Genomic DNA, 22451 nt, shown 5'->3' on the forward strand with positions numbered 1-22451 from the left:
TTTGATGGACACTTTACTATCCCATGAGGCCTAAGGAGAGGTTTTATGAATGGAGGTGAAGCGACGTAACTAACACTGGTTGGTCATGTGATAAGGACAACATGGTGGATGTAGTATGCCTGGATTGCATTCATACAACACACATTCATACTATATATAACATACTTTTTTAACTTCCACAAAGTTCGTTCAAATTCAAATGTTGAACCTACTCAGACAGTACGCGATTTCAGAAGCACCGTATGGTTTTCAGATACTCTTTACACTTCTGTTAAAAGATTTGTAGACAAGAAAATCGTAATGAAGGCTAAACATACACAACATCTACTGGCATTCCAATGTAACCTTCACAAGGGTCAACTGAACAAAACATTGAACGAATCTGAACAAATGAGTCACTGAGATGATTCAAAATTCCCACCACTACAGGCAATAGTCAATAAAATATAGGGATACTGTAAGAAATGTCTTGTCAAATTTATAGCCTAAAATGTACATTGTGGTATCAAAATGTACTGGTTGTAAATAAATATATATATATCCATCCATCATTCTTCAAACTGTCTATATATATAAAAATCAAAAGTGAAAGTAAAGACATTTATAATCTTATGAAAATCCCAGTAACTGAGCAGTTCATACTCAGACCGGCCCGTCTGGCACCAACAACCATGCCACGCTTAAAAACAACATTACCCGTCAAAATTTCTGACGATAATCTCAAAAAGAGCACTACTATTCGATACTACTATAAACATGACAGAAAACTGAGTCCCCACCTTGGTCACGACGTTCCCATGCTCATCAGTGAACTGCTCTTCAAGATGATCACTGGCTAGATCTATCGGATCATCCTTCTGTAAAGAGGGAATAAGAGTTCAGTTATCATTATTGAATAACTGAAGTCAAGACTGTGCCCAAAAAACATGCACTTTGCTCAGACAGGACAGGCCCAGGGGACACACCTGTGCCTTCCGTCTGTCCTGGTCCCATGCACGTAATTCCCCCTCCTGATGGGAGAAGCCCAGCCCTTTATCAAAGGGCTGAGTGCCCAGCAGACGCCCCCGCAGGACCTCCGAATGGCCTGTATCACATACCGGTGTAAGAAGGGCCTCCTGTGCTACACGGGACTGATTGTGGTCCTGGGACGATGACATCATGGCCTCCATGGCCGGCCTGGCTTTGGGTTGAGACCAGCTTTGGAGGGAGTCTTTCTCCTGTGAGTAGGGCTGGAAGGCGCCGCCACTGAGCCTGCGGAGGAGAGACAGACAAAGATGGTGTAAATGCTATCTGTCTCTAAAGGGCCATTCACACCAAGAACTATAATGATATCTATAATATTTTAATATCTCATAAATAGCCTCTTTTTGCTCTAGCACCTCATAATTTCTCACAAAATATGAAGTGCATTTCATAGGATGACCAAACGCCCTGTTTTCAAGTTCTGTCCTGGCTCTAATATAACAGTTTTCTATCCATACAGAGGGTGCATACTTTAAATGTATTGAAATTAATAAAGAATCTTTGAGTAAACTTCGAGTATCATTTGAGTATCTCATTGCCGGGCTGAGTGTCCTGGTTTTCGGTAATCAAAATATGGTCACCCTAGCATTTCATGTCATTTTTGCTTTCAACAACTATTTTGTAAGGTCAAGAAGTCTTGTATTATTCCTTAATCACTAAAAAAACTGCCAGAAATACATGATTCTCTATCTTTCTCTGAGGCAAGTTAGAACAATTTGATTCCGGCCCTTCATAGATAAGACACATTTAAATTATGTTTACTTTACTTAATTCAATTAAGTTGTGTCGAAATTAGACATGTTTGTGTTCAATCAGCCTTATATATTTAAAACTGAAGTTTACTTAATTAATTTGCGTTAAAACTACATGAAATATTTGTGCTGACATAACTAACTGGGCAGTGGATCTGTAGTTCCCAGCATGCTTTGCAAGGGACTGTGCTAGGAGAGAAAATGTATGGATTAAAGTGTTATTTTATGTGTTTTTCAGTAAAGGGAAAGATGTTATTAGTTTATGTTAGTGTTTAATGTTCAGTTATGTTGGACATTGAGGTGTTTCTGTAGTTTTGTGGTTACCATTATGCAGAAGAGTGGTGCCTGTGTTTAGGCACTTAATTCATTGGATGGAATTCCTGCTCTCAATGAAATATTTTTAGTTTGTCCAATGAGTTAATTTAGCATTTTATTTGTAAAAAATATGCGTGTTGTTACTTAAAGGGTTACTTCAGCGATTAGCATATGGCTTTGTATCAGTAGAAACCCTGGAGAATATTCAAATTATTGTGCTTTCCCTCCTCATATCTCCCTGAGACGAGAGATTTATGCATTTTATTTCTGGAAAAAAAAAAATGTTTGCCCAGAGGCTAAAGACTACAGCCAGCAGAGGGAGCTATTTCCGCATGTTTTGAATCTGCGCATGGGGGATGGGAGATTACACTCAGCTCGCAGGGAGAGCTCATGCAGCTTGCAGACAGGATCATTTAAACGGAGCTATGGTGAGCAATGTAAGTCTTTTAACTTCTCAAATTCATTTCTATGAAAGTTAAGCTTGCAAAGGCATGAACTGAAACGCGCCAGACTGAACTCGCATTGTGAATGTATGCCGCGAGTGTAGTCGCGATTACCTCAGCTCTCATCACTCCTGCAGTTAGTGCTCAGGGCTGTGATACTCACGCGGTGACTCACTCATTATATTGAACAGACACGTATGCTGCGTCCCAATTCGCCTACTTATACTACGTCCTAAAAGTATGTACTCTTTTTGTGAAGAAAAAGTATATACTTTTGAGTGTGTAGCAGAAAAGTATGCAAGCTTCGGGACACACTACTTCGCCATCTTTAACGGACTCTGTCGCTCAGTTACGTGCATCCCGTCACCGTTTATCTGCCCTGTCAATCATCGTCAGATTCGTCACAGTTTAAATCCTCCACATTCAGTTTAATCTCCAACCGTATCGGAGAGAAATGTAGCCGCTCGTTGATCTGGGTGTGTCTTTAATGCAGAGACTCTCCTCATGTGTTTGCAGTTTAAATATAATGATGCATTTAAAAGTTAATGGCCAAACGTGTCATTACAAAAGTTCACAATGCTGCTGCATGTGAAATATAATGTGGACAACACTGAATAATAAATATATTTTTGTCAGGTTAAATATTGATAGTTGGTCACTCAAACCCCTTTATCTAAACTTCTCTACTTAACCGTCGACCTCGCACATCCGTCATGTTTGTAGTTTATTAACGCTTTTTATCCGCGTTTGTAGTTCTAATCGAATCCTCGTCCAACTCGCAATGGGTTGTGGGCAATATCAGCCGTTAGAGTGCCCATCGATCCATACTGTGAATTCGGACCGGAAATAGTAAACCATCCGGGAATCTTTGGAATACTCTTTTCAACATACTACGATTTGGGACATACTAATTCTATTTTCGAATACTATTTAGGATGGATAGTATGCGAATTGGGACGCAGGGGTTCAGTTTTTAATTGTAGTGTCTTCTCTAACTCAGTCACAGTAATGAAGTTGGTGGTGTTGGGAATGGCCTCACAGGGCAGCGAAGCATTCTGGGAATTGTAGTCTTTCATCCCCATGGGACAAAAATACATTTTCTGTCTTTTCTCAGTCTAGAAAGCACCAAATATAAAAATAATTTCACATTTCTACTATATTGATGACCCAGTTTAAATACAGATTCATCTTCCCAGCGCTGAAGTACCCCTTTAATTTTTTAAAAGGCAAATTAAATTGATAACAGTGTTCACCTTACATAATAAACTTTTACAAATGACACATAACATCATTAAGTAAACATCACATATAAATATTATGTAACAGTGACAAATTAAAATGGTTTGTATTTACTCAAAGAAATTGTGTCAGCTTTACTTGAATTTTTTTTGTTCATATAACTAAATTGTTATTTGTAAAAAATTGCTCAGTATAGTTGTGTGCAACCACTTAGCACATATTTTTTAAGTAAATTCAACAAGTTTTTGAGTGTAAGCTGATTTCCACACGTATGCCATTATTTAATGCCTAATTGTGATTTCAAGGTTAAAATTATGGCCAGTGTTAGAAGACAATGCCAAACATGAGCCTGAGGTTTTCTGCTACATCTGTGGGCGTTTTACTACATTCAAACAGCGACAGAAAATTTTGTGCAAATAAAATTGTTTTGTGGAGAGAAAAAAGAACGATTTTGTGAAAAAGAGATTTACTCTCATATTTGTCCACTCTTTTGAAAATTGTAAGTCAAATTACCGGTAAACATTTTGATTTTGTCATTAAAACATTTGACATAATTCTTCAATTTTATTTTGTGAAGAAACTATAAGTGATTGAAAGTTTTTGTTGATATTTTCTAATCTCGGTATCATTGACTGGGTACTATTAGGCCTTTACAAATCACCAGAATTTTTTTCCAACATGCATGGCTGTTATCATTATAATTTTATGAGAATATGTAAGTCCACATCAAAACTATAACAATAATGACACAGAGGAAGGATATTGTTGGAATCACTTTCAGAACATTTTTTTTCCTGCTGATCAAAGAACAATAACAGCCCATCAGAATCCAACCGATTTTAAAGTTTTTGTGGATGCTAACACAGATATCGTTCTTGGTGTGAACAGACCTTAATGCCTGTGGAGTAACGTGGGATACTAAAGTGATCCGTACCTGTCCCCGTTGTGTTCTAGTGCTCGGGTTAGTCCAGTCCTCTCACATAACTGTGCGTAGAGCTGTTGCCCTGTAAGAACAGAAAACTTTTCCTCTGAACTTGCCCCTTTTCCACCCTTTCCTCCTCCTCTAGCTACACCCATCACACAGCCGCCCGCCGCCGCCAACTCTGTCCTCTTGCCCTCCGACCTCTGACCTCCAGCCTGCCCGTTGTAGTTGGCCTTTGGGACGGCGCCGCTAGCCCATGCCTTTTCCGTGCTTGCGGATACTGGCTCGTGCTGTGTGTCATCTTCCTCGAGCTCCTCTTCCTCCTCCTCCTCTTCCAGTTCCATGATGGAGCCGCTGGCCCCGCTGGCTCCGCTGCTGGGCCTCCCCAGACTACTGCAGGGCAGGCTTAATGTGTTGGCCTCCGAGTCGTCTGCGCGGCTGCTGCCATCCAGGGATGAATCCTCGACAGTCACCAGAGATGGACTGACTCCCGCCGGCCACACTTGCACATCCGACATCTCCATCATGGTGTCCTCCTCGGTGGTGGCGATGGGCGCGCACTCCAAGCTTGACACCTCCTGCCAGTAGGGCTCAGCTCCGAGCGGGGAGGGAAGGCTGTACTGCATAGAAGCGGGGGAGAGCAGCTCCTCCTGCACCAGCCCGTAACCTGAGGGATGGCCAGACAAGAAAGGCAACGCTAACACCACACAGACACAGTGGGGGTACGTGGGGAGTCCTGACCCTTTTAGAAAGGCCATGCAGAACACAGTGCTCGGGGTGCACTCAAAGTCTGTAAATATACGTGACCGGAAGTGCTTAAACGCAAGGAGTTGTGATTTTGGCATTAGCATTATAACAAGGCCACAGAAAGGTCATTCTTGTTCACTCACAACAAGCAATCCACTTGCAAAGTAACCTTTAAAAGAATATTCTGGGTTTTTTCCAACCTGGGGGCATTTGAAAAATGACACTTTAAATAAAGGCTTTAGCATTGTGCATACTCATATTATATACTGTTTTTACTGAAAGGACTTTTCGGACTGTAAAGGTATCTTCATTCTAATTCACCTGTTAACTGTCACCATTTCACATTTTTCCCTTAAAAACCCTGAAACAATGTATTGTTTCCGTGATTGACCAGCGCTGTACCAACGTGTATGTTGCTAACCATCTACTGTGAAACATTCTCAGTAAAAATCACATTATTTCATACTGCTCCAGAGCATGGTTTAAAGGTCCCATGGCATGGGTTGTTTTATTGTTGTATAATGTCTCCTGGGGTGTAATTATGACAAAATATTTCATAATTTAGAAATAAAAGGCATTTTTTCTATACTGATATTAGTCCTGAGTTTAGAATGCTCTGTTTCAAGGGGCGTGTCAGCTGTGAGTCTTCAGTGAAAACACCCGCTGTTGTGATTAGCTGACATCTTTGCATTTAAATTAGATAACGTGCGGATGGGGGCGTGGTTTAGTGACTGGCGAGCAGAGCAGCGCTGCCAGTCCAGAGAGAGACAGAGAGAAACGGAGCTGGGGAAAGATTGCTGAGGAAGTGTTATTGTACCGAGTTTTTGAGAGCGCAAGTTTATTTTGTTTGTATCTGAGAGCTCTGAATAAACACGAGTGAACTTTGCAGCGTTATTTCTCTCACAAAATGCTTTCACCACAGCTAACAACAAACACGACATCGACATGAATACAGTAAGAGCTTCAGTTGAGCATAATGAGCAGCGTCATTCAAACGGGTGATTGACCAAATCAAAGGGGCGATAACCTTTCCTGGTGTGATGTCATAACAGGAGAATTCTAGATCAGCTCATCTGAGCTCTCATTTTCTCAAAGGCAGAGAAAGACAACCTGAACTCGTTCTATACTGATCAAAATTTCTAGCGACTTGGGGACAACATTCAGGCTAGGGGAACTCATATTAATGTTGAAAAACCTCATAAAATAAAAATGTCATGCCATGGGACCTTTAATAACCACAGGTTAGAAGCGGTGCTAATTCCAGGGTTTAGACTTCAGCGTTGGATCTTGGTTCAAGCTGATTTGTTGATTGAATCGGAATGTGAGTTTGTGGTCGATTGTAAGAAAGATGTGGGGCTTATGCTGATGAAATGATTGGAGAAGGTTTCGCTGGATGATTGCGTTATGACATGTTGATTAAACATTACAAGGTCAAAATCAATTAAAATTAAAAGTCAAAGCCATAACCGCACGGGCAAGTGCTCTGACATATGGTGAGGTTGCACTTCGGGTGACCCAAGTTTGAGTCCTGACCAAAGTCCCTTTCAAGGAAAGTCTGTTCACTCCATATTTGCAACGCCTCCGGGAAGCGATTTTGGGCATCCAAGACCAATTCCTATCTATTTGAATGGGGGAATCCTGAAATCTCAAAAACTGCTTGACAAACTCTTAAATAATGAAATAACATATTTCAAATCAGCAACAAAATCTGACATGACCTGTCTCATAAACATTGTTTCTTATGCTGAATTAGTTTTTAAAAAAACATACTTTTCAGGCAAGTCACAGGTTAGCCTAAGTCACAGATTTCTATGGGAATTGGTGCATCTACCGGCAGCTTCAGTGATGCAATGACTCAACAAATTGCAGATTGGCTCTTTTATTTAGAAGTCAAAAGAGTATTCCTCCATATTGTGTTGCAGTTTCTCCCACTCATAAGCAATGGGAGTGAACCGTCTTTGTATATCTATAGTCCCGACTCAAGTTCAAGTTATTCTAATTCCTTTCTCTCGTCTCCCATGATTTCCCGTCTCTCCTCCTAATGTCCTATTTAAAAAATACAAAAATAATAAGTCTTGTAAGGCAAAAATACCCCATTGTTTACAAACAATGAGGGACATAAAAAATATATCAATATGTCAAAAAACCCAGAATTTTCCTTTAATATACCTTCCGCCTCCCACATACACACGCGTACGCTTGGATTCATAATTCAACTCATGTCAGATTTCTCTTTTTCAAATATGTATGAAAATTGTGTACATGACCAGCTTAATGAATATGCAACAATGACTTTTTTCTTTTATGTATGGTCATAATGTTGGATATACATTCCTTGTATTGTTCAAATGACCATGGAATTGCAATAAATATAACTGCATGATTTTAACATTTGCATGTGCAATACTATGCATGATTTATAAGAACACTTATATTATTTAAGTTTTAAAGAGGCATTCTGCATCTTAAGGGTTAACAGGAACTCGAATCAAGCTTTGCAGTTTTTGACCTACTTACACCAGCGCAATACACAATGCATACTCATAAGGATAAAAATAAAATAAAGTGAAATATATTTATGGATAATGGCTATTTTGTGCTTTTGTACGTCATATTTTATTGCAGGGGTCTGGGAGTCGACAGCTGTACTGCATGGTGTCCGCCAATTATTGTTTGATTTCAAATGGTTGTGAAACAATCAGAATATGCATTGACAAGAAATACAATATTATATTAAATGAAAATGCTTAGAGCAACCAAAACTGAGCTAGAAGCTAAATGTTCCATTGTACCACTCCAATTAAAATCCATCAAGCAAAATTAAAATGTAAAGTATATGTAGTGTTTTTTTAGCTTCGCAATATAAGAATCTAAACAAAGTATGAAGATACATAAAAAAAAATAGGTACGATGAGATAGATAGCAGTTTTCTTGTAGCATTATGGTATTAATTTATCAAACAATTTGCATCATATGAGCAAATGTTGTAGCTGTATATGTAGGTGGATGGATGCATGGATGGTTCCATGATTGGATGGATGTTATAATGAAATGATAATGAAAAGAAGAAAGGAAGAAATATTGAAGAGAATGAGGATGATTTATAGTGATGACTTAGTGGAGACCTTCACTGTGCCCCCAGTAATGAGAAAACACACACGTGAGTCAGACACACACAGTGCACACAGTGACACACAATTCATCTACTGAAATACAAAAAAGCAACACATGTGGCAAATGTGTAAAAGCTTTCTTGATCGTTATGTACAAAAGCCACATATGAAGACATATATCTAAACACACACACACACCCACACATACATACACACACAGATACGCGTGCAAATAACTGCAAACACACTCAAACAGTCAAACACACATCACATTACAGCACAACCCACAACATAATGCACAGCACAAATTGATGGCTCTGAAACATCTGGATATTACACACAACATCGTTCCGAGTGATTTGATTATCTTATATGGCCTGACGGGGAGGTTAGATATTTCGTCTCACGCACACACACATACACACGCAAACACACACGGACTGGAGTCACATCTTTATATTTTGCACGTGATCATTTTATGCAAATGTTGCTTCTATTGTTTGTTTTAATGCAACCATTTTGACCATATATTTTAATCTTAAAGGATTAACTTGGTCAAATAAATGTGAAATATTGTCGTCTACATAATAGATTCAATATTAGCCACTAGGTGGGACTAATGGCTACACAATTTTTTTTGTGTGTGTGTGTGAATACAGTCCATGACATCAACAACATCACAGAGCCCTGCAGTAGAAAATGGTGTCACACAATCAATGCGTGACACACATAAACACGCTGGAAAAACACCAACAGCAATATATCAGTTAACATGTAAACGTTCCAAAAATGCTTCTGCAACATGATATGGTCACAGATCCATTTTCAGAGCATTATGTAAACTGTCGATAACAGAACAGCAGGGCCTAAAACAACAACATCAATATATTCACCAAAGATGAGAAGAAGAGTTACGGAAGTTAATTCAGGAGTTCAAGCGCCGCTCAGTGAAAATATACACAGGAAGAAACCCATACGTTGAAAGCATGCCATGCATACACACATTTGTTATAGAGCAACATAAACAAAGGCCTCGTTTTACTGGAAGGCCTCACAAATACTTTCCCCAGAAAAGACAAAAAAGAGCACGTCAAGCAGCATGCGCATGCATACAGACACATCACAGCTCCCACACAAAATGGGAGCTAGAAAACAAAACAAAAACTAGAATGACAGGAAAAGAGGAGGCCCAGAGGAGGTCATTATGAGGTCGGAGGTCGAAGAGGAGAGCTGTGAGGAGGAAGAGTAGGGCGGCTGGGCTGCAGATGACATGTTTAGAGAAAGACAGGAGGAGGAAAAGAGAAGGAGAGGTGCAGACACAAGTATGGAGGCCTGTTGTCTTCACTTCAAGTAATCACCCATACGAGCCTACATACTCCTATCTGTGCCTCACTGGCATGTTTAAAAAAAACACATTCAGTTTGTTCTCTGGAGCATAACTTCTAAAATATCACTCTTGCTATTTACTTGCACCACTGCACCTTGCACCTATGTCCTGTTTTGCATGCTTTAAATATATGGGCCTGGTTTCACAGACTTCAATTAAGCCAGGATTAGGGCTTAGTTCAATTAGGATATTAAAGGAGCTTTTATAAACATGCCTTAGAAACAGCTCAAACATGCATTTTAGTTTGGGACTAGGCTTAAGTGTTGTCTGTGAAACCAGGTGATGATTTCTTTTTAAACCAATTACATTTTTCTATATACAATTTAATTTTTTATTTTTCTCTCCCCCATTACATAGTAATTTCCAATTGCATTTCACCATAATTATGCTATGTGTATTACAATTACATATATACACACTATACAAATTATTGGCACCCTTGGTAAATATGACTAAGAAATATATACATGTTAATCCTTTTGATATTTAATGAATTTAAAAATCGAACCTGAAATAAAATGATAAAAAATGTGAGGAAAATCTCTTTATGAAATAAATGTTTTTCTCCAATACACATTGGGCACAATTAATGACACTTTTATTCAATATTTTCCGCAACCTACTTTTGCCAAGATAACAGCTCTGAGTCTTGTTCTGTAATGTAAAGTTTTGAGAACACCTGACAAAAGACCAGAGACCATTCCTCCATACAGAATCTCTCCAGATCCTTCAGATTCCCAGATCCATGTTGGTGCTTCATCTCTTCAGTTCAGCCAACTCATTTTCTACAGGGCTCAGGTCAGGGGACTTAATGGCCATGGCAGAAGCTTTTGTGTTGATTTTGATGTTTGTTTTGAATCTGGATTTAGAAGATCCAACAATGGCCCGTTATAAGATTTCTAGGCGAGGCCGACAGGGTTTGATTTTTTATCTTTTGGTATTTGCTAGAATTCATGATGCCATGTACCTGAACAAGAAGTCCAGGACCTCCGGCAGAAAAACAGGCCCAAAATTTCACAGATCCAGCAGTATATTTTGGCATGGGGTACTTTTTACATCTGTGCACCAAACCAATTATTTTAGTTTGATCTGACCACATAAACCAGTCCTGTTTGACGCTCCAGTCGTGTCTGACAACTGAATAGGCTGGAGTTTGTTTTTGCAAGAGCAAGGAGGATTTTCCTTGAAACCCTCCCAAACAACATACGGTGAAGTACTGACCCCAAGACTGTACTGATCTCCTTGGAGACTTTCTCCACTCAAACTCTCCTCCTCACCGTGCATTAGGGCGATAGACACATGTCCTCTTCCAGGCAGAATCGTAACTAGTTGATTGGAACTTGTTAATTATTGCCTTGATGATGTAAATGGGGGTTTCCAAAACTTTAGCTATTTTCCTACAGCCACTTTCTATTTTGTGAAGCTCAACAATCTTTTGCTGCACATCACAACTATATTCTTTGGTATTACTCATTGTGATGAATGATTAAGAGAATTTGGCCTTTGCGTTGCCTCATATTTTTACTCCTGAAACAAGAAGACATGGCTGGACAATTTCATGCTCCAAGTCACCTTGGTGTGCTAAAAAAAAAAAACTCTGCAAATATGAGTGGGAATACACTTCAGAGAAAGTTTACTCATAAGAAAATATAGGGGTGCCAATAATTGTGGCCATTGTGTTATGGAGAGAAACACTTATTTCATAATGGCCTTTCCCCCACTTTCAATTGTTTTACTTCAATGAAAGGTTAGATTTTTGTGAATTTTTTAATGCAAGATCAAAAGATTAAAAGCAGATCTTTGATCATATTTACCAAGGGTGCTAATAAATCTGATCATGGCTGTATATTATGCGTGTGTGTGTTTGAATCAAATGTTATAGAATTTATAACCTTTTATAATTAGTTTTACCATAATTACTTATAATTATTCATAATATGTATATGATATAAATTTTGCTTTGCACATTTGTATTTGAATTTGTTATATGTATATTGGAAGCAATATTTAATAAATCTCATATTTGTCAAATAATCCCATAACCCTACTGAGAGGTTTGTTTAGTAATAATGAATGGAAAAGGCTGAAAATGGCAGTATTGCCATGGCATGCCTGATTCATCAGTGAAAAAAATAGAAGAAAAAAACTCTCATTAAATCCTGTCTCGTACGAACTTTCATTCCAAATTTCATGCTCTAGATTTTGGGAGACTACAGCTCGTATGCAATTAGTGGCGAACCCATGCAGCTTCAAACATCTAAGCCTTGGTTTACTTGGTGTCTAATGTCGGTTCATTGATAAACATACAGAGGATTAGAAGATCAGTGCAAGCAAGCTGCAGTCTGTTCTTACCATTGATGACACTTGGGGAAAGTAGAGTGGAGTCACGATCAACCAGTCTGCAGGCCCCTTCCTCCACCGCCTCGGGAAGCACCTGTTGAGCCTGAGCTTCCAGAGACTTCACAATATCTGCCCGGTCAATGTTTTTCAAAGCTCCATAAAGGTTCTCCACTGAAGATACGATGAAGGAGGAAGGGTTATAGTAGCATGTAGAGACAAGAAAAAAATTTGATTCTGTAAAGGAAATAAATCTGTGTACGTTATAGTATTGTGCTTTTAATGACATTTTTAAATGAACATTTCAGTTCATATTTAGTTCATTTTAGCAGTACTTTTCATAGGTGCATTTCAATTTTCTGCTTCTGGATATGAACACTTTTCTTCATGGCAATAGTTTTCATGTAGTTTATAATAATAATACTGACGTATCCACCATTTTAATGTAACAGAGTGTGCGACCATTTCTAACTCGAATGTGCAAGGCAAATGATTTTCGGTCCCAAATTTTTAGCAGTTTTACTGGTAGTCCATATATCACAGTTTACTTTATTTTGCTATCCTCACTTAAATTAAATTAACTATAGTGTCCTGCACCCACTAGTAAAAAAAGAATATCTGGTGTCTGAATAATTTTTGGTTTGACTGTATTTTAACTGAACTAAAAGAGTTCATTATGCTGCTTGATATTGCAAACTGTTATTTGTCACATTTTCATTTATTATCATAATCATAAACACGCTGGTAAGTAGAGTAAATCATTTACTGTTTACTACACTTTGTTATTCTTTTGGTTACTTCCCTATGGAGGCTAATGAATCGCACGTTCACAGAAAATAGTTTACAGAGAAAAATAAGGTGGATAAAGCCATAAAGTAGTAGAACGTTTATTATGGATACTCACTCTTGGCTTTCTTGCCCTCTCGGCTGACCCAAAGGTTGAGCAGAGCTAAACTCTGGTCCAGGAGAGAGTTGGGATTCTCCACTCGCATCCGGTTAATGTCATCCACACTGAACTGGAGTTCCCTCGCCAGCTCTACAACATAAACAGACAAAAGCACTTATAGAATGTGAGTTACGGGGAAAAAGACGAGAGGTAATGAAAGGAGATACAGTCAAGAGGCAAAGCTCTTACCGGTCCAGCTCAGTCCCAGCTGTTCCGCTATTACTGTGATCTTTAGCTCGGCTCTCTCCATGGCATTTACAGTGGCTGAATCAAAGACAAAATATACCAGTTTTCAAAGCCAGTCTGGTGATGAAACACTTTAACAACAGCTATAAACATAGTAACTAGCGTTCCCTTTCGAGAGAGGTTCCTCGTATTACGTATGGGGAAAAACGTACTCGGTTACTTTCGTAACCTCGGTTCCCTGAGAGAGAGGAACGAGTATTACGTATGGGAAAAACTCCTTTTCTCGAGAATGTGAAGCAAAACTTTTAATAAAGGTATCTATGTAAAGCGCAGTGAGCTGCACGGCCATAGCCCAGCGCGAGGAGCGCTCTGATTGGCCGGGCTGCGGCAACTGCAGGAACCTATGGTGAGGCGGCTGAGAGGAACGAACCAATGGGGGGCGTTCCAGAAGCCCGCCGAAAAAGGTGCTTATATTTGCATACAGGAGGCTATATAAGACCCTAATTCGCCATAGGTGTCAGGTTTTAAGATCGACTGAAGCGATACCTGAGAAGCATAAACACGGCACGGAACGTAATACTCGTTCCTCTCTCTCAGGGAACCGAGGTTACGAAAGTAACCGAGTACGTTCCCTTTCGAGAGAGGTTCCTCGTATTACGTATGGGAACACAATGTAAAGCGCCGTGTGTGCTGACTGACCCAGTATACCCAAAGCACATGTTATAAACCCCCGAGACACCGACAGAGGCGGCTTATAAGGGGAATGAAGAACCGGAAGAGTCGGTTCGTTTGAACAGCTGATCGGACATAGTCGGATCTTATGATGAATGAATAGTGCTTAAGGACTAATGTGTACAGGCCAAAATGTAAGGCAATCTGTTTGCCAGGGTCAAGATAGAGCCTAGATGGAGAGAAGCCCTGCTTGTAGAGCTGGAACCTCCAACTTGTAGAATCTGATAAAAGTGGACGGAGAGGCCCAGCCTGCCGCCGCACAGATATCTTCCAAAGAAATGTCACACGACCAAGCCCAAGATGAGGCCATGCCTCTAGAGGAGTGGGCTTAAATGCCTGTAGGACAGGTTAGGTCCTGGACCTATATGCTAGTGGGACTGCATCCACTATCCAGTGTGAGAGACTGTTTCATGACAGCACAAACTTTAGTGCGGCCACCGAAGCAATGAAGAGCTGATCCGACTGCCTGAAGGGGGCGGAGCGCTCTAGATACAATCTCAATGCTCTGACTGAGCAGAATATGTTTGCGTCTTATTCTCTCTGAGACGCGGGTTAAGCAGTGCAAAGAGCTGCATACTGAAGGGGTTGATAGCACTTTCAGCATAAAACCATGCCTCGGTTTGAGCACAACCTTGAAGTTGCTGGACCCAAACTCAAGACAGGAAGGGCTCACGGAGAGTGCAGGTAAGCCACCCACTCGGTTAACCGAGGCCACAGCCAGCAGAAAAACGGTTTTGAGTGATATGTGCTTCAAGCTCGTGTTCTGAAGTGGTTAGGAGGGGGAACCCTTCACGGCCTCCAAAACCATGGCGAGGTCCCAAATAGGGACCGAGGTAGGGGCAAGGCGGGCTGAATCTCCTGGCCCCTTTAAGAAAACACACAATAAGATCACTTTTCCCTAGTGAATGTGCCGCGATAGGAGCGTGGCTAGCTGCTATGGCGGAGACACACACCCCGAGTATGGAGGGGGGACGACCCGCATCCATTAGCTCTTGGAGAAAGCGAGCGGTTCCGCCAGTTCGCATGAGTGTGCGTCGATGTTTCGCGTAGCACATTGGTTAGAAAACCACTGACCACTTCAAGCAGAGCTGCCAGATAGCAGGGGCTCTAGCTTCCGAAATAGTGTTCATAACTTGTCAGAGAGGTTCCCGGATACCGTTGATGGGCCATACGTGGAGGGCCCACAGCTCGGGATTGGGATGCCAGACCTTCCCTTTCATTGGCAGAATAGGCATGGGGCTGTGTCTGACAGCTGAAACAGTATGGAGAACCATGTGCGGTTCTTCCAAAGTGGGGCTATTAAAAAGCACAGGCTGCAGCTGGATCGCGATCGGAGGGAACATATAGAGGGAGTCTGGGCCAACATGGGCCAGGGCATCCCTGCGTTTGCAGAAAAAATATTGGGCAGCGTGTGCTGTGCAAGCTGAATTGTTTGCGGGTAAAGGGACCATCCCCCTGGGGACATGGGTCCTCTGGATAACATGTCCGGACCCTGATTCAGAATACCTGGCACGTAAGCCGCCCTTAGGGAGCTCAGATTGTGCTCTGCCCATAAAAGGAGATGCTTAGCCATGCAGTGAACAGAGTCTGATCTCGGCTGCCCTAGCGATTTTATGTACATTATCAAGACGTGGTGGTTCTTATGCCGTAAGTCTTGAGTCTATGACAATGACTGTACTGATAAGCCTGCCCCTCGAAGGCGAATCTCAAGAATGGCCTGTAGTGGGGGTGGGGGGTTATCGTAACGTGAAGTATGCGTTTTTCAGATCTATTGAGAAAACCCAATCCCCGGGGCGAATGTGCGCGAGGATTTGTTTCACCGTCAGCACCTTGAAACGAGCGTGTCATAAGTGCTTTGTTCAGATGCCTGGAAAATGGGCCTGAGACCGCCACCCATTTTCGGCATGAGGAATTAGCGACAGTAAAAACCTGACTCGCTAGCGTCGGGTGTACTGTTTTCGCCGCTCTCTCCTTTAACAGTCTCAATGCCTCAGCGAGAAGCACGTGACTGACACTGCTTCTTACAGAGGGCTCGACCACGGCTTGAATCGCGGGGTCTGCGAGCAAAACTGTAGCGAGAACCTCGTTTTATATGTTCAACACCCAATATTATATACCAGGAATGGCCTGCCAGGCCTGGGCTCGTAAAGCCAGGGGTTGAATTAGATTCGGGGGCTGGCCGCTTAGTAATAGGGGCCTGTTAGCCGGGTTGCTTGTGCTGTAACACTGCTTTTAACACTGTGGGGATAGTGTTAGTTTTGGCGGTGCAGGCTTTGCAGTGGGCGCACGCCTCACATTTATATTGTGTGTGCGAGAGTGAACTTTGTGAAAAGTGCTTGGGTGCAGGAGTGCAGACTGTAAAGTGGGCACATTTCCTACATAGAAAGCTCTTTTGTGTGTAGTGTAAACAATGTGCAGTGGCGCACAACCTACGTAGAATACCCACGGTGCAAACCAGTGAGCAAATCCACAGGGGTAAACGCACACAGCATTAGTGTGCAGACGAGCGTGTTTAACACAGGCTAGTTGACTGCAATATTTCATCTCCAGTCACTAACTTAAGGGAACTGGGAGAATGTAAGGAAGTGCGGGTGGTATGTGAGCCATTCCACAATGCCGTTATGCTCTAGTCTAGACTGAAAGCGCGCATGCAGACAAGCGTGTTTGACCACAGGCTAGTTGACTGCAATAAGGCTAGTTGACTTTATATGGTGTAATCCGGCCGCGGCGGGATTTATTTGTGATTTTGTGAGGCTGAATTAACAGTGCTTATGTAGGGGTGCACACTGTGTAGTGGACACTTTGTCTACAGTGTAAAAACCTTTCCAGCCGCCTGAATAAAGGGGACTGGAAGTGATAGAGTGAAAAAAGGGCTTAGCTTGGCAGCCATTTTCCGACGCCCTTATGCTCTGACAGTGAGCGCGTGCTATGACGTAAGCCGCGCTCTAGTCAGCAACGCGCTGTGGAAGGGGCGCGCGCTATCATGACAAGGCAGCCATTACAACTTCCTTGGCAGTAAGCGCGCGCTGCAGCGACATTGTTCTTGACATACCCAACAGCCCGAGCTCGCTCGTCTAACTTACTCTAGTATTCTCTGTCCGCAGCGCTTCAGCACGGCGGCGGTAGAATGAGCACGGCGAGAGCTTCGGCTCGAGTTAGTTTATTCACTCTAGTATTCTCTGTCCGCGGCGATAGAGCGACAGGACGAGAGAATTGGAAGCGTGAGGTAAAACTCTGTCCGCGGCGCTTCTAGCACGGCGAGAGCTTCGGCTCGAGTTTGTTTATTCACTCTAGTATTCTCTGTCCGCGGCGATAGAGCGACAGGACGAGAGAATTGGAAGCGTGAGGTAAAACTCTGTCCGCGGCGCTTCTAGCACGGCGAGAGCTTCGGCTCGAGTTTGTTTATTCACTCTAGTATTCTCTGTCCGCGGCGATAGCGCGACAGGACGAGAGAATTGGAAGCGTGAGGTAAAACTCTGTCCGCGGCGCTTCTAGCACGGCGAGAGCTTCGGCTCGAGTTTGTTTATTCACTCTATTATTCTCTGTCCGCGGCGATAGAGCGACAGGACGAGAGAATTGGAAGCGTGAGGTAAAACTCTGTCCGCGGCGCTTCTAGCACGGCGAGAGCTTCGGCTCGAGTTTGTTTATTCACTCTATTATTCTCTGTCCGCGGCGATAGAGCGACAGGACGAGAGAATTGGAAGCGTGAGGTAAAACTCTGTCCGCGGCGCTTCTAGGACGGCGAGAGCTTCGGCTCGAGTTTGTTTATTCACTCTATTATTCTCTGTCCGCGGCGATAGAGCGACAGGACGAGAGAATTGGAAGCGTGAGGTAAAACTCTGTCCGCGGCGCTTCTAGCACGGCGAGAGCTTCGGCTCGAGTTTGTTTATTCACTCTAGTATTCTCTGTCCGCGGCGATAGAGCGACAGGACGAGAGAATTGGAAGCGTGAGGTAAAACTCTGTCCGCGGCGCTTCTAGCACGGCGAGAGCTTCGGCTCGAGTTTGTTTATTCACTCTAGTATTCTCTGTCCGCGGCGATAGAGCGACAGGACGAGAGAATTGGAAGCGTGAGGTAAAACTCTGTCCGCGGCGCTTCTAGCACGGCGAGAGCTTCGGCTCGAGTTTGTTTATTCACTCTATTATTCTCTGTCCGCGGCGATAGAGCGACAGGACGAGAGAATTGGAAGCGTGAGGTAAAACTCTGTCCGCGGCGCTTCTAGGACGGCGAGAGCTTCGGCTCGAGTTTGTTTATTCACTCTATTATTCTCTGTCCGCGGCGATAGAGCGACAGGACGAGAGAATTGGAAGCGTGAGGTAAAACTCTGTCCGCGGCGCTTCTAGCACGGCGAGAGCTTCGGCTCGAGTTTGTTTATTCACTCTAGTATTCTCTGTCCGCGGCGATAGAGCGACAGGACGAGAGAATTGGAAGCGTGAGGTAAAACTCTGTCCGCGGCGCTTCTAGCACGGCGAGAGCTTCGGCTCGAGTTTGTTTATTCACTCTAGTATTCTCTGTCCGCGGCGATAGAGCGACAGGACGAGAGAATTGGAAGCGTGAGGTAAAACTCTGTCCGAGGAAAAACTCCGTCTGTCCGCGGCGCCTCCTCAGCGCGACGGTATAGTGACGAGAGCTTCGGCTCGAGTTCGCCTATTCACTCTAGTATTCTCTGTCCGCGGCTGTAGCGCGACGGAATGAGAGAAGAGTGGGAACAACTCTGTGGCAGCGGCGGAAGAAGAGCCGCGGCGGCGGCAGAGTGAAGAGAGCTTCGGCTTGAGTGTGCTCATGTCCTCTAACATTCTCTCTTTCCGCGGCGCTATTCAGCGCGACGGGACGAGAGCAGAGGGAGAGTGAGAAGAGCTCCGTCTTTCCGCGGCGCTTAACGACGCGGCGGAACGAGAGAGTCCTCGAGTAGAACAAGCCTGTAAGCTCTAGAAGTGGCGTTGCAGCGGCAACACAAACACATATAACACTCAACATAGACACAGTTTAAAGGATATATAACGCCGGATGGCGTAGCTGGAACGGCAGAGAAGGCGGAGAGGGAGTCCGTCGTCCTCAGCTGCAGGTTCCGCTGGTGCCTTTTCAACGGCGGTGCTTCTTCCGGAGACCAGCGAAGGTATCGCTGAAGGAGATAAAATCTGACACCTATGGCGAATTAGGGTCTTATATAGCCTCCTGTATGCAAATATAAGCACCTTTTTCGGCGGGCTTCTGGAACGCCCCCCATTGGTTCGTTCCTCTCAGCCGCCTCACCATAGGTTCCTGCAGTTGCCGCAGCCCGGCCAATCAGAGCGCTCCTCGCGCTGGGCTATGGCCGTGCAGCTCACTGCGCTTTACATAGATACCTTTATTAAAAGTTTTGCTTCACATTCTCGAGAAAAGGAGTTTTTCCCATACGTAATACGAGGAACCTCTCTCGAAAGGGAACTCCTTTTCTCGAGAATGTGAAGCAAAACTTTTAATAAAGGTATCTATGTAAAGCGCAGTGAGCTGCACGGCCATAGCCCAGCGCGAGGAGCGCTCTGATTGGCCGGGCTGCGGCAACTGCAGGAACCTATGGTGAGGCGGCTGAGAGGAACGAACCAATGGGGGGCGTTCCAGAAGCCCGCCGAAAAAGGTGCTTATATTTGCATACAGGAGGCTATATAAGACCCTAATTCGCCATAGGTGTCAGATTTTATCTCCTTCAGCGATACCTTCGCTGGTCTCCGGAAGAAGCACCGCCGTTGAAAAGGCACCAGCGGAACCTGCAGCTGAGGACGACGGACTCCCTCTCCGCCTTCTCTGCCGTTCCAGCTACGCCATCCGGCGTTATATATCCTTTAAACTGTGTCTATGTTGAGTGTTATATGTGTTTGTGTTGCCGCTGCAACGCCACTTCTAGAGCTTACAGGCTTGTTCTACTCGAGGACTCTCTCGTTCCGCCGCGTCGTTAAGCGCCGCGGAAAGACGGAGCTCTTCTCACTCTCCCTCTGCTCTCGTCCCGTCGCGCTGAATAGCGCCGCGGAAAGAGAGAATGTTAGAGGACATGAGCACACTCAAGCCGAAGCTCTCTTCACTCTGCCGCCGCCGCGGCTCTTCTTCCGCCGCTGCCACAGAGTTGTTCCCACTCTTCTCTCATTCCGTCGCGCTACAGCCGCGGACAGAGAATACTAGAGTGAATAGGCGAACTCGAGCCGAAGCTCTCGCCGTGCTAGAAGCGCCGCGGACAGAGTTTTACCTCACGCTTCCAATTCTCTCGTCCTGTCGCTCTATCGCCGCGGACAGAGAATACTAGAGTGAATAAACAAACTCGAGCCGAAGCTCTCGCCGTGCTAGAAGCGCCGCGGACAGAGTTTTACCTCACGCTTCCAATTCTCTCGTCCTGTCGCTCTATCGCCGCGGACAGAGAATAATAGAGTGAATAAACAAACTCGAGCCGAAGCTCTCGCCGTGCTAGAAGCGCCGCGGACAGAGTTTTACCTCACGCTTCCAATTCTCTCGTCCTGTCGCTCTATCGCCGCGGACAGAGAATACTAGAGTGAATAAACAAACTCGAGCCGAAGCTCTCGCCGTGCTAGAAGCGCCGCGGACAGAGTTTTACCTCACGCTTCCAATTCTCTCGTCCTGTCGCTCTATCGCCGCAGACAGAGAATACTAGAGTGAATAAACAAACTCGAGCCGAAGCTCTCGCCGTGCTAGAAGCGCCGCGGACAGAGTTTTACCTCACGCTTCCAATTCTCTCGTCCTGTCGCTCTATCGCCGCGGACAGAGAATACTAGAGTGAATAAACAAACTCGAGCTGAAGCTCTCGCCGTGCTAGAAGCGCCGCGGACAGAGTTTTACCTCACGCTTCCAATTCTCTCGTCCTGTCGCTCTATCGCCGCGGACAGAGAATAATAGAGTGAATAAACAAACTCGAGCTGAAGCTCTCGCCGTGCTAGAAGCGCCGCGGACAGAGTTTTACCTCACGCTTCCAATTCTCTCGTCCTGTCGCTCTATCGCCGCGGACAGAGAATACTAGAGTGAATAAACAAACTCGAGCCGAAGCTCTCGCCGTGCTAGAAGCGCCGCGGACAGAGTTTTACCTCACGCTTCCAATTCTCTCGTCCTGTCGCTCTATCGCCGCGGACAGAGAATACTAGAGTGAATAAACAAACTCGAGCTGAAGCTCTCGCCGTGCTAGAAGCGCCGCGGACAGAGTTTTACCTCACGCTTCCAATTCTCTCGTCCTGTCGCTCTATCGCCGCGGACAGAGAATAATAGAGTGAATAAACAAACTCGAGCCGAAGCTCTCGCCGTGCTAGAAGCGCCGCGGACAGAGTTTTACCTCACGCTTCCAATTCTCTCGTCCTGTCGCTCTATCGCCGCGGACAGAGAATACTAGAGTGAATAAACTAACTCGAGCCGAAGCTCTCGCCGTGCTAGAAGCGCCGCGGACAGAGTTTTTCCTCACGCTTCCAATTCTCTCGTCCTGTCGCTCTATCGCCGCGGACAGAGAATAATAGAGTGAATAAACAAACTCGAGCCGAAGCTCTCGCCGTGCTCATTCTACCGCCGCCGTGCTGAAGCGCTGCGGACAGAGAATACTAGAGTAAGTTAGACGAGCGAGCTCGGGCTGTTGGGTATGTCAAGAACAATGTCGCTGCAGCGCGCGCTTACTGCCAAGGAAGTTGTAATGGCTGCCTTGTCATGATAGCGCGCGCCCCTTCCACAGCGCGTTGCTGACTAGAGCGCGGCTTACGTCATAGCACGCGCTCACTGTCAGAGCATAAGGGCGTCGGAAAATGGCTGCCAAGCTAAGCCCTTTTTTCACTCTATCACTTCCAGTCCCCTTTATTCAGGCGGCTGGAAAGGTTTTTACACTGTAGACAAAGTGTCCACTACACAGTGTGCACCCCTACATAAGCACTGTTAATTCAGCCTCACAAAATCACAAATAAATCCCGCCGCGGCCGGATTACACCATATAAAGTCAACTAGCCTTATTGCAGTCAACTAGCCTGTGGTCAAACACGCTTGTCTGCATGCGCGCTTTCAGTCTAGACTAGAGCATAACGGCATTGTGGAATGGCTCACATACCACCCGCACTTCCTTACATTCTCCCAGTTCCCTTAAGTTAAGTGACTGGAGATGAAATATTGCAGTCAACTAGCCTGTGTTAAACACGCTCGTCTGCACACTAATGCTGTGTGCGTTTACCCCTGTGGATTTGCTCACTGGTTTGCACCGTGGGTATTCTACGTAGGTTGTGCGCCACTGCACATTGTTTACACTACACACAAAAGAGCTTTCTATGTAGGAAATGTGCCCACTTTACAGTCTGCACT

The 22451-nt window shown here is 44.1% G+C and overlaps 1 protein-coding gene across 4 annotated transcripts in view; it reads right to left on the minus strand.

Moving 5' to 3' along the window:
• Positions 1 to 22451, minus strand: part of ank1b (ankyrin 1, erythrocytic b) — a 124090-nt gene that overhangs the window by 3674 nt on the left and 97965 nt on the right. For 2 of the 4 annotated variants that reach the window (XM_067422805.1, XM_067422804.1), the window contains 6 exons: positions 13414 to 13488; positions 13183 to 13314; positions 12294 to 12452; positions 4707 to 5361; positions 966 to 1251; positions 780 to 857 (listed from right to left, as the gene is read on the minus strand). In XM_067422805.1, the coding sequence (XP_067278906.1) occupies positions 780 to 857; positions 966 to 1251; positions 4707 to 5361; positions 12294 to 12452; positions 13183 to 13314; positions 13414 to 13488 (1385 nt within the window). The remainder of the gene's footprint in view (positions 1 to 779; positions 858 to 965; positions 1252 to 4706; positions 5362 to 12293; positions 12453 to 13182; positions 13315 to 13413; positions 13489 to 22451) is intronic. The other 2 variants (XM_067422807.1, XM_067422806.1) reach the window with 2 other exon arrangements.

The sequence above is a fragment of the Pseudorasbora parva genome, chromosome 18 (genome assembly GCF_024679245.1).
Source record: "Pseudorasbora parva isolate DD20220531a chromosome 18, ASM2467924v1, whole genome shotgun sequence".
NCBI classification, from domain to species: Eukaryota; Metazoa; Chordata; class Actinopteri; order Cypriniformes; family Gobionidae; genus Pseudorasbora; species Pseudorasbora parva.